A 13,022-nucleotide genomic window follows, 5' to 3' on the forward strand; every position below is an offset into this window, starting at 1 on the left:
GTGTCCCTGTTTGTCAGAGAGACACAGAAAAGCAGGGTCCACTGCCACAACACATAGTCGATGAGAACCAGCTCACAGGTTAACAGGAAGTGATGTGTTATTTGTGCGACACTTTGTCCGATATACACATACACATTTGTTACTCGGTCATATGATATACCGTATACTACTACGTTTTACTCATTTGCTAAACTTGGAACCAGTCCATTACTTCTATGGACTGGAACTCTGATAATTAGTTCAGGTTCATTATGTATAAATGATCAGGTTTGAATAATTTTTTGGAGACGTCTGACATCCTTCAATAAAAAATGCATGTAGGCCTATTGGGCAAATTATTTGATAACGATATCTACCGATGGTACCCTAGGGTTAGTTAGATTAGTCTGGTATCAGGGCGGCTGAGTGGCGCAGTGGGCAAGGCGCTCGCCACTAACGCATGAGATGCTGGTATCGAGCCCAGCTCTCGGCGTTGCTACCGGCTTGGCCGGCCGTCATACTAACACAATTGGCAGTGTTAAAGGGTGGGAAAGCCGGTGGGTGGGGATTGGACGTTGTGGACAGCGACTCCTACAGGTCGGTTGGGTGACGCCGGTGCGGCGGAAACAGGAAGTATCGTGGGCAGCGTGAGCCTCCCACGCGTTACTCCTCGCCACTGAGAGTTCGAGCTGCTGCGGTGAAAAGATGCGACAGGCTGCCTCCTCGTGTACCGGAGGGGACACGTGATGCAAGGCTTCTATCATCACTACAGCCGACCAGTGGGAGGCATAGTCTAGCAACGTTCAAGACAGGGGAGGGAAGAATTGGAAATATGAAATTGGGATGGGAGAAAAAAAAATTAAATGGGGAGAAAAAGTGGATACAAAAAAAGATTAGTCTGGTATCAGCCAGATATATCTGATCTGATGCATGTTTTTAGTATTTAGCTAAGCGTGCTAGTAGTGGAAGTCAATGAGGTGGCATGTCACATTCTAAATTCCGCTGCTGAGCAATGTTGATTTCTGTGCCTCCCCATTGACTTCCACTAGCATGCTTAGTGTAGCTTCATGCTAACAAATTCTAAAAACCTTTTCCATTTCCAATATCTCAAAAACTGTGTTTTTTTGTCTTAGTTTTTTCAGATGCATTTCCAGCAGGGGAATCAGCAGGGGTGTAAAAAGTACCCAGAAATTATACTTAAGTGAAAGTATGGGTACCGTCTCAAAATCTTATTCAAGTAAAAGTCAGAGTATCTGGCTAAAACACACTGGAGTACTACCTTTAAATGTACTTTAAGTAAAAGTAAAACCTTTTTTTTTATTCCGTGGAAATGAAATGTTCTGTTTCATCCTCTTCATCACTCGTACTATCGTTTGTGGCCATCTTCTGTAGTTTGTCACTCTGACTGTCTATTCTTCTGATAGCAGGTGTTTAATCAAAGATCCCCGCTTTCTAGTCTTGCACAAGGACCAATCAGCATGGGTATGGGCGGGTTCATTTTCCATTGATGGGGATTTGATTGGCTGTTTTTAAATAAAGTGCGGCCGCAGGATTAATAATGTTAACGTTAGTTCGGCCAAAGAAACAAATGTAAAAATGTGTACTTTGTACTTTGTAGGTCTGCATTTTAAATGTAAGGAGTAAACAGTATGTTTTTTTTCCCTGAAATGTAATTGAGTAAAAGTACAAGTATACAAACCTAATAATCCTCGAGTAAAGTACAAATCCCCAAAAAGTATTGTAACGAAGTACAATTACTCAAGTACTTTACACCCCTGCAAATCAGACAGGCTTCTTAAAAATGCGGACTATCCTTTTAATAATACCATGTATCCTGTGTGTTCTTTAGATCCCAAGGTGAGGTGAGATATTTTCCCACACGTCCCGCTCTGTCTGCCCGTCACTTCCTGAAGGAGTCTCCAAACAACATGAAGTCTGCCGCCATCATGAAGCCACTGCCGCTCACCCTGCTGCTGCTGCTGCTGCCCCTGGTGGTGAGTGATGTTTCAACAGGCTTCACCTATTCATTTATGTATTCACTCACCCACTTATTCAGAGAGAAAATGGGACGATGGGTTGGGTTGGCTTGGCATATGTTGTTGAATACATCTATTTTTACCTACAACAAAGAAGGACCACAGAGAGGCATTCACACACACACACACACACACACACACACACACACACACACACACACACACACACACACACATTGACAAACCAACGCACATCAATTGGTAATGTAATATGTAGTGTGTGTGTGTGTGTGTGTGTGTGTGTGTGTGTGTGTGTGTGTGTGTGTGTGTGTGTGTGTGTGTGTGTGTGTGTGTGTGTGTGTGTGTGTGTGTGTGTGTGTGTGTGTGTGTGTGTGTGTGTGTGTGTGTGTGTGTGTGTGTGTGTGTGTGTGTGTGTGTGTGTGTGTGTGTGTGTGTGTGTGTGTGTGTGTGTGCGTGCGTGCGTGTGTAAGCCATCCTGAACCTCTGGAATATTTGAATCTAATGCATGAATAATTTATATTTATATTTGTATGAATTCAAATAAGGCATTCAAATATGTGTTTGTGTGTGTGTGTTTGTGTGTGTGTGTGTTTGCATGTGCATATGCATTTGTGTATGTATTCATATCATATGCCTGTATATGTGTGTGTGAATGTGTGTGCAGTGCAGTGTTCCTGGCTGAATGAAGATGAAGAATGAAAATGTCCTCATCATCGGGCAGCGTTGTCCCCTGAATACAGTTCAACGCCAATGTAGGTGTCTTACTTTCATGCTCACACATGTACACATCGCGGGAAGGACACGGACAAGGCTGTATTCTTAATTATTCATCAACATCATCATGGAATGATGGAGAGGGCTGCATTTCATTTCTTATTTAGTGTCTACCGGTATGTACCAATTTTCCTGTTTGTTGAATCTGCTTGGAGTGAGAGACTCATCTTTAATGTGAGGTTGTAAACTAGGGGTGTGGATTTCTCGATTCTAAGATGCATCGCGATTCGGACGTGGATGCTTCTACATCGATGCAGTGACAGAACATAATCGATTATTAAAATGATTTATACGTTTTTTTTTAAATGTATAATAAATGTTACTCTCTTGCTAGCTTTTATGTTCTTTTACAATGTAACACTGGAAACACGGTCAATGAAAAATGTATTCTGGTGTATATGATAATGCGGGTTCTATTCTCTTAACTAAACATTAAATACAACTTTCTCACTAAATAAATATTCCTAAATGAGAAAATATTTTCACTGGCACAGTGCCTAACTTCTGTCTAAAGATTCAGCACCATGGACAGGTCTGCTCAAAATAATTTATGTGGGGACAAACAAATGCAATGACAAAAATAAAGGATGCAATCTGTGATGAAAATACTAATTAAGCAAGCTCTATACATGACGAAATAAACTAAATACATGACGAAATAAATAAATACAAATGGTAAAAAATACAGTCTATGCCTCATTTCGGGTTTATTTTTTCCCCTTCCTGATATCTGCTAATAGTGCTGCCAGGTGCTGTTCCGTGAGCCAACTGCGCTGGAGCAAATCAGGAGCAAATTGCACACCTATGGGCGTGTTTGTGCCAGTATATCATCCGGGCAATATCATTAGTGAATAGGTTGCAAAGATGGAACAGATAAGGGTGCTTTTAGCACCGCGCAATCCATTCTTTGTGAATTCGCCCCAGTCATTCTACTTGAAGTCAAGTGTTGTCTAAGAAACTGAGCGAGAGGGAGTGCATATCTATATGACAAGAGCCCATCAAGGGCGAGGACACGTCTACAATAGAAAGGCGGGAGAAAGAGAGAGAGAGGAGAAAGAGAGAGAGGGGAGGGAGAGAGAGAGAGCGGAGGGAGAGAGATATAGAGAGAGGGGAGGGAGAGAGAGACGCAGAGAGGAGAAAGAGACACAGAGACAGAGAGGAGGGAGAGACACAGGGAGAAAGAGGGGGAAAGTGGAGAGAGATATGAAGGAGAGAGAGGCGGTATTGGCATATATAATGTAATACATTATTTGCAGTTATCCACCTTTGGGTCATTGATATATATTATGCACGAGAGAGAGACAGAGATGGGGGGCAGGTAGAGGAGGGACGTACTACCATCAGATAGAAGATATTTTGTTAGATGTGATTTCCAGAACTCCTGTGGAAGTTCCCTTCAAGGCCTTTCGTTCATTCTATCAATAAAAAATATGAAAATAAATATATAAGTAAAACATTTAAATAAAAAGCAGCTTCCAGAGACTCGCGGCTGCTATTCAGTTTGCTAGATCTATAGCCAAACAGCCGCACAAAGAAGGTTGTTCTGTGGCTCTTTTCCAAATATCTTAGTTGTGCCAATACTCTGTGAGGCATTTTGGCATTCATAGGTGCAATATTTGAACAGAAAACATTGTATGCAAATGAGCAGACATGGCTGCCAGCTCGGAGAGGAGAGAGGGAGAGCAGCCAACGACTGATGAGAATGAAGCTTCATCTCTTTGGCATTCCTATTTTTCTGCTCTACAGTAATTCCTCTTTTTGCTGGGGAGCATGTGTAACCCTGGGGGTCCCTTACTCAATTACATTTTGCAGGTGGGTCACAAAGATATGTAGAAAATATTATGTATGTGATCCCGGACCACGGTAGCATATTAACCACACGGTACACTATGTTTGCAGGTACTGCAGACCATGGCTGCACCTAGCTTTATTGCCCATAACAACATTGCCCAAAGCGGCATGAACTGTCACCTTAAAAAGTGCTCGCCCGCTAGAGGGCAGGAGTGGGAATGGTGACGTAGCAAAAACACCCACAGCCAAATTCATCACAGAAAACACCCCCCAGAGTTGACGACGGGCCACCAGTTGAGTATGGCTGCTGCAGAGACTGAAAGAAATGTAAACGTAACAAACTTTACATTCCAGAACTGACAAGCTCATTTCCGTGTCAACTGAAATCACATCTCGACTGAAAGAGACGTCGAGCCAGTGTTATCTGGCACTTCGACACAGAGAAAATGGGTGGTATTCAACTAAAATCGTGCAATAACTGTTATAATCTTGTTCATTGTTGTGATATTAGCAAGCGTCACCGCAAACCCGACAGGGACCAGGTTTCCATGATGCCAGGTAACCAGGTGGGGTATCTCCCAGGCCTTTCTGTGTGGAGTTTGCATGTTCTCCCCGTGCTCGCAAGGATTTCCTCCCCGATAAGATAAACCCAATGGAAAAACATGCACAACAACAGATTGCTAACGCTGTGGCTTCCTTGATGAAGACGGGCAGGAGCACTTGGATTGGTCCCTGGGCGCAGCCCTCGCCGACACCTGTCTGCTCCCGGCTGCCCTTGGGGGGAAGGACGACGGGATGGGTTAAGCACAGAGACGAATCGCATCGGCGATCCTACAAAAAACAATGCATGCGTGTGTGGTCCGGTGTGTGTGTGTGCTAACCGTGTGTGCTAACCGCTAACATTGAGGATAATTGCATGCCAATTAAAGACCTCTGAACAGGTCCTGCATTATTATTATTACTATTATTATAGGAAGGCAACCGCCGTCGAAGTCGGATATGTTGCCTAGCAACAACGTACTGTACAAAATACTCCACTGAAACAGTCTATATGTGTCACAGCAGAGAGAAAAGGCAGAGGGAGAATGGAAGAGGTTGGGTGAATAAAGTTGTTTCAAGGGGGAAACAGGATGAACTAGGACAGAGAAATAGAGAGGGAGGAGTCGCAGGCAGGAGAAAACAGCAAAGAGAGCAGGATGAGGTGAGTCCCTTAAGATTCTGAGTGAAGGGTATGGTAGAGAGAGATGGGGAGAGAGAGAGAGTGAGATGGAGGATCGTGTTTTTGTGCGTGTGTGTGTGTGATAGAGAGAGAGGGAGAGAGAGAGAGAGAGAGGTATGACAGAACGAAAGAGAGCTGGAGGGGTATGAGAGAGCGTGAAAGAGAGAGAAATACAGAGAGAGAGAGAAAGAGAGAGAAACACAGAGAGAGAGGTGGGATGTATGGGAATCAAAAAGAGTGAGGGAGATGACAGAGAGACAGAGAGAGAGACAGAGAGAGAGAGACAGACAGATAGAGAGAGAGAGAGACAGAGAGGGAGAGAGAGAGATAGAGACAGAGAGAGAGAGAGTGTGTTTATAATGTAAATCTAATCTAAGGGTTGGAGGCTTGCTTGACACTGCGCTCATCAATATGAATGAATGACTCATGTTTATTAAACACCTCTCACGATATAGAGCCTTCACACACACACACACACACACACGCACGCACGCACGCACACACACACACGCACACACACACACACACACACACACACACACAAACACACACACACATGAATATGAAGTTCACCTGCATTAAGACACAAACCGTATGGTAAAAATATCCCGGCATGAGAGCACACTATAGGACAAACAGGAGGGCAGCGAGGGAGTGAGGGAGAGCCTGGTGTTCTGGAACAAGCCTCCACGTCGCCACTAATGACGTCTGGACACTAATGTGAAATAATGTCCGATTTGAAGGAGGCAACGTCTTCTCCGTGTCTGGACTTCACTCAATACCTGCTGCCTAGCAACAACAACGCTAATTAGCATAGAGGATACATCTCCGCTGAACTCACCGTTGTCAGTTTCTGTGGATATGTGTGTGTGTGTGTGTGTGTGTGTGTGTGTGTGTGTGTGTGTGTGTGTGTGTGTGTGTGTGTGTGTGTGTGTGTGTGTGTGTGTGTGTGCGTGCGTGCGTGTCTTGCCAGACAAAGAACTAAATTGTGGCTCAGTCATGTGGGATGGTTACACATTCTAGTTTGCAATGTTGCCCTCATTATGCAAATCTCACAGTGAAGAGCTTAGCATATTAAATAATTTATACTTGTCAGAATCTGTATGCTTTTCTTTGTGTTCATGATATCAGCTTTTAGGCTACTTTAGTTGGCACTGATACATATCTGAATTACATATCCCTAGTCTTACTAGTTACGCTGCTGACCAGTATGACTATGACCATACTGTCTTTATACCTGTATCACTGTACATATTAATATTACAACTCTGTACATACATCTGATTAGCACTAATAATAATAATAATAATAATAATAATAATAATAATAATAATAATAATAATAATAATAATAATAATAATAATAATAATAATAATAATAATAATAATAATAATAATCGATCAAATTTATATAGCGCCTTTCATAGAACCCAAGGTCGCTTCACAATCAGGAAAAAAAGGGCTAGGGAAATAGGGGGGGGAAAGGGGATGAGGGAAGGTAATGGATAATGGACCTAATCTAATCTAAACTAACTGATGGGGAAAAGCCTTGGTGAAGAGGTGTGTTTTTAGAGCAGTTTTGAAGGTGTCCAGGGTTGGGTTGGACGGTTCGGTTCGTATCACGGTTTTGGGGGTCACGGTTTTCGGTTCGGTTCGATATACGTTAATTTTTATTAAAAAAAAAATAACACTCAAATCTAAACATGCTTCTCATTTATATATATATATATATAAAAAGGTTTACAGTGTTACAGCCTGTGGTACAGTGTTTACAGCCTTAAATAATGTTTGGCACACAAAGACCGAACTGACTGAAAAATATAGGCTACATTTGTCAAAGTATTAACTTAGTGCAAACAAACAATATGCTCAGCCAACACTAGACTTTCCTTTCTATAATATAAACACAAAAAAACAATGTCAACCATGTTTAAATTCCCTGATTGTCAGTTCTTAATGGAAAGATTCGTTTTCTGCTTGAAATTATTATGTATCTCTACATTTATTTAGACTAACATATTGAGTGCAACTGTGGTGGATTACGTAATTCGTTGAGTTGGAACTATCTATGGGTTGGCGCCGGGTCCCCACGGACATTTTAGCGTGTGGCACCTTCAGCTCCGGTAACGTTAGGAGGAGATCATCATAACATCAACAAGCAGCACGAATGCGGCAATAGTCCCGTGTCAGAATGCAGGTAGGTGAATTCCAATGGTTGAAGGCAATCACAGAGACAGAGAGTGTTTACTCTTGAACAGGTTCGACTTTAATAGTAAGAACACAGAGTAAATTCTAAGAGAGAACAAGTGCTAAAAGCACAAGTGTAAGATAAGGTAAATGGGAGCTTATTGGAGGTCCACAGTAGAACCGTCCGCGTTATCCCCGAACGCAATTAGTGAAGACCTGACAATGGACAAGCAGAAGAGAGGTATGTTAAATAGAGACCAAATACCAACATTCCACACACACCCCCGTGACAGCCAATCAGGAACCACCCCTAAGTGACAGCACTAATTGACAGGGAAATGACAGGTGACAAGCCCAGTGACATATGCCAGGAATGTGGGTGGTCACCGACCGAGGTCGGTGTCCAGAACGTAACAGTACCCTCCCCCGACGAACGGCACCAGACGTTCACCTAGGAGCCTCGGGATTCAGCCGCCGGAAATCAACGATCAGGCTGGGATCTAAAATATCCCTTTGAGGCACCCAAGAACGCTCTTCTATCCCGTACCCCTCCCAATCCACCAAGAACTGAAACCCCCTACCCCTCCGCCTACAACCCAGTATCCTCCGCACCGTGTAAATGGGTTGACCGCCAATAAACCGGGGCGGAGGAACCACAGGCAGTGGCGGGGCCAAGGGCGATGAGAGGAATGGCTTCAACAGGGACACATGAAACGTCGGATGAACCCTCATAGAGCTCGGAAGTCGTAGCTTGTAAGCCACTGGATTAACCCGATGAATCACTTTAAATGGTCCTATAAAGCGAGGAGCCAGCTTCTTGGATTCCACCCGGAGAGGGAGATCCCGGGTGGAAAGCCAAACCCGCTGCCCTGGACGGTAAACTGGAGCCGGACGACGCTTACGGTTAGCCTGCCGTTGGGTACTAACCGAAACCTTCTGTAGCGCCTTCCGAACCTGTTTCCACGTCCTGCGACAGCGAGCCACATGTGCCTGGGCCGAGGGCACCTCCGCCTCCTGCTCCTGCTCGGGAAACAGAGGAGGTTGAAAACCATACTGGCACTGAAAGGGAGACATACCGGTAGAAGAGGAGAGAAGGGTATTATGCGCGTACTCAGCCCAAGCCAACCTCCTACTCCACGTTGCCGGACTACCGGCAACGTAACACCTCAAGACCCCCTCCAAATCCTGGTTGACCCTCTCCGTCTGCCCGTTCGACTGTGGATGGAACCCAGACGACAGACTGACAGAGGCGCCGAGGCCGGCGGCAAACGCCTTCCAGAACCTGGAGGCGAACTGAGGACCCCGGTCCGACACGATATCTACTGGCAGCCCGTGGACCCGAAAGACATGCTGTATAATTAAATCAGCAGTCTCCCGGGCCGAAGGAAGCTTGGGGAGAGGGACAAAGTGAGCCGCCTTAGAGAACCGATCCACCACCACCAAAATGGTGGTGAACCAGTCCGAAAGGGGAAGACCAGAAATAAAGTCCAGAGATATGTGTGACCAGGGTCGTTTAGGAATAGGAAGTGGTCGGAGGAGACCCGCCGGTGCCCGTCGAGAGGTCTTACTACGTGCGCACACCGGACAGGCCGCCACAAAGGAACGCGTATCCCCCTCCACTGTCGGCCACCAGAACCTCCTACGGATAAATTCCAGGGTCCTGGTTGCCCCTGGGTGGCTGGTGAGGGATGACGCATGTGCCCACTGTAGCAAGCGTGAGCGCGCCACCTTGGGAACATACAACCGTCCCGGAGGACCCCCACCAGGATCGGGCTCCCGCGTTAGCGCCGACCTTACCACCTTCTCTATGCCCCAAGACACGGGTGCCAAAATCAAGGCCGGTGGAATAATGGGATGGGGCTGCTCCTCCCGCCCAGGAAGATCAAACTGGCGCGACAACGCGTCAGGTTTGATATTCTTGGAGCCGGGTCTATAGGAGATGGTATATCGAAATCGTGTGAAGAACAACGTCCACCTGGCCTGGCGAGCGTTATGGCGTTTAGCCCCTTGGATGTAAGCCAAGTTCTTATGGTCAGTCCAAATAATGAAAGGATGTGCCGCCCCCTCCAACCAATGTCTCCACTCCTCCAGTGCCAATTTGATCGTGACAGACGGCGAGAAAAAAAAGCACACGGGTGCACTTTCCCATCCTTTAAGCATCTCTGAGAGAGCACCCCCCCCACCGCGACGTCAGAGGCATCCACCTCCACAATGAACGGAACCTCCGCGTCATGGCGGATCAATACAGGAGCGGATGTAAAACGACGTTTAAGATCGCAGAAGGCCGACTCAGCCCTAGGCGACCATTCAAAGCCAGGGAGAGAGGCCTTAGTGAGAGCTGTTAAGGGATTGGCTAAGGCGCTAAAATTGCAAATAAAGCGCCTGTAAAAATTTGCAAAGCCCAAAAACCATTGTAACCCCTTGAGCGACGAAGGCCGTGGCCAGTCCAAAACTGCACTCACCTTGGCTGGATCCATGCGCAGATCGCCCTTCGTCAACACAAAGCCCAGGAAGGACACGGTGTCCGTGTGAAACACACACTTCTCAGCCTTAACGAATAGTTGATGCTTGAGGAGACGGTCTAGCACCTCCCGAACGTGCATTTGGTGTTGCACCATATCGCGAGAAAAAATCAGGATATCATCTAAGTAGACAAACACCGACACCCCAATCAAGTCTCGCAGCACGTCGTTAACCAGGGCTTGGAAGACTGCCGGAGCATTAGCCAAACCAAAGGGCATGACCAAATACTCATAGTGCCCATTGGGTGTGTTAAATGCAGTCTTCCACTCGTCTCCCTCTCTAATCCTGACCAGGTTGTATGCATTACGTAAGTCAAGTTTAGAAAAGACCTGTGCCCCCTGTAAGCACTCAAAGGCCGTGTCCATGAGGGGTAACGGATATCGGTTCTTGATGGAAACGTCATTCAATCCCCTATAATCAATGCATGGGCGCTGATCCCCATCCTTTTTATCAACAAAAAAGAAGCCAGCGCCGGCAGGGGAAGTGGAAGGGCGTATGTGCCCCGCAAGCAATGCCTCCTCTATGTAGGTGTTCATGGCCAAGGTTTCGGGGCGTGAGAGAGAGAACATTCCCCCGCGAGGCGGGGAGGTACCGGGTAGAAGATTAATGGGACAGTCGTATGATCTATGAGGCGGAAGTGCTTTAGCACGCGTCTTGCTAAAAACGTCCGCCAGGTCCCAATAGATCTCAGGCACCCCTATTAAATCGGGATTAGAGGGTAGATCAGAATCTGCCACGCTCCCCACCATCCTGGAGAAAGAGGGAGGAGACAAAAGAGAAGAGGGGGGGGGGAGACAAGGGTTTGGGCAAACTCCCGCTGACGATCGACTTGACGTCGGCCGCCGTTGAGAGTTCGCCCGTGCTCCAATTAATGACACGAACACATGACGACAACCAGGGATGACCCAACACCATGACAGAATAGGGGGAAAAGATGACAAAAAAAGTAACCCATTCCCACTCCCCACCCTCCACCCGGATGTGTAAGGGAACTGTGCGCTGGGTGACGCTCCCACTGCCCAGGGGCCGACCGTCCAGGGCATAGACTGGTAAGGGAACCCCTAAGTCCTCCACCGGGGTTCCCCACTCCTTCACCGCCGCCCCTGAGTCAATGAGAGCCTTAGTTCCCCTAATGTCACCCCCACAGTTGATCGCCACCTCAAAAAATGTGCGAGAATCCGTGGTTTTGGCAGGAATGAGCCCACCTGCTGGCGCCCTCTCGAGGCCCGACGGCGCACCTTCCATCCCCGATTGGCGCCGAGCCGATACAGCCTGGACCCGACAGCTGCCGAAGCGGTGACCGGTGCGGCCGCACCGGAAGCAGCGTCGCTCTTTGATGAAGCGCTGCCTCTCGTCGTCCGAGAGCGACAGCGCTCCAAGCTGCATGGATTCATCACCCAGTGGCCCACTCGTGTAATGCATGGAATTATCAACACCAGGAGAAGAAGGAAAACATACCTGGGGCTGGGTGTTGTTGACATGCTCCTTCTCCCTCTCCCGGTGCCGATTATCCATCTTGATGGTGGTGTTGATCAGCACTTCCAGCTTCTCGGGGATCTCACGCGCGGAGAGAGCATCTCGCATCCGCGCTGAGAGTCCCCTGACGAACAGAACCACGCTGACGTTCTCCGCCCAAGCTGTCTCCCGAGCCAAGATCCGAAACTTGATAGCATAAGCTGCGACAGTGCGGAGGCCCTGCCGGCAGTCGAGAAGACGACCACCAGCCTCGAAGATCGAGAGTACCCGGGAAGTATCGAATACTCTTCTCAATTCCCGGGTAAAGGCGTCCAGACTGTCGCAGATTATCGCCCCTGCCTCTAATTCCGCCGTAGCCCAGGAGAGAGCTTCGCCGGTGAGCAGTGTGATAATATACGCTACCTGCGCTGTCTCCGATGGAAATGATCGTGGTTGCAGCCGGAAAACGAGTAGACACTGGGTGATGAATTCCCGACAACCATCCGGTGATCCGTCATAGCGAGCGGGCGCCTGCAGATGTGGTTCGCGGGACCGCTCCTGGACCCCGAACCCCCCCCGACTTTCCTCTGCGTGGAGCGCTGCTTCCCCCGCCGCCGACTGCACACCAGCCACTCCTTCTTGGGCTTGTCGAGCTGTGGCCAACGCCGACTGCGCCACCGCTTGGGATGATCCGACGACCCCATTGAGTCGGATTAACTCGGCGCTGACCAGCTGCTGATGTTCCTCCATCCGTGTCTGGGCTGCTCCCTGCGTCCGGAGCATCTCCATGATGGCCTCCATGGAATTCTGATGGTCAGGTCTTCTGTCAGAATGCAGGTAGGTGAATTCCAATGGTTGAAGGCAATCACAGAGACAGAGAGTGTTTACTCTTGAACAGGTTCGACTTTAATAGTAAGAACACAGAGTAAATTCTAAGAGAGAACAAGTGCTAAAAGCACAAGTGTAAGATAAGGTAAATGGGAGCTTATTGGAGGTCCACAGTAGAACCGTCCGCGTTATCCCCGAACGCAATTAGTGAAGACCTGACAATGGACAAGCAGAAGAGAGGTATGTTAAATAGAGGCCAAATACCAACAT

The 13,022-nt window shown here is 47.3% G+C and overlaps 1 protein-coding gene across 1 annotated transcript in view; it reads left to right on the top strand.

The window, feature by feature from the left end:
• Positions 1-1,907: 1,907 nt before the first annotated feature.
• The window catches only part of adcyap1r1b (adenylate cyclase activating polypeptide 1b (pituitary) receptor type I), a gene marked incomplete at both ends in the record, with an annotated part of 69,428 nt that continues 58,313 nt past the window's right edge, over positions 1,908-13,022 (top strand). The window contains one exon of the mRNA XM_084308375.1: positions 1,908-1,973. Within this exon, the coding sequence (XP_084164501.1) occupies positions 1,908-1,973 (66 nt within the window). The remainder of the gene's footprint in view (positions 1,974-13,022) is intronic.

Source organism: Notolepis coatsorum (genome assembly GCF_963971535.1).
Source record: "Notolepis coatsorum genome assembly, chromosome: 2".
Lineage (NCBI taxonomy): Eukaryota > Metazoa > Chordata > Actinopteri > Aulopiformes > Paralepididae > Notolepis > Notolepis coatsorum.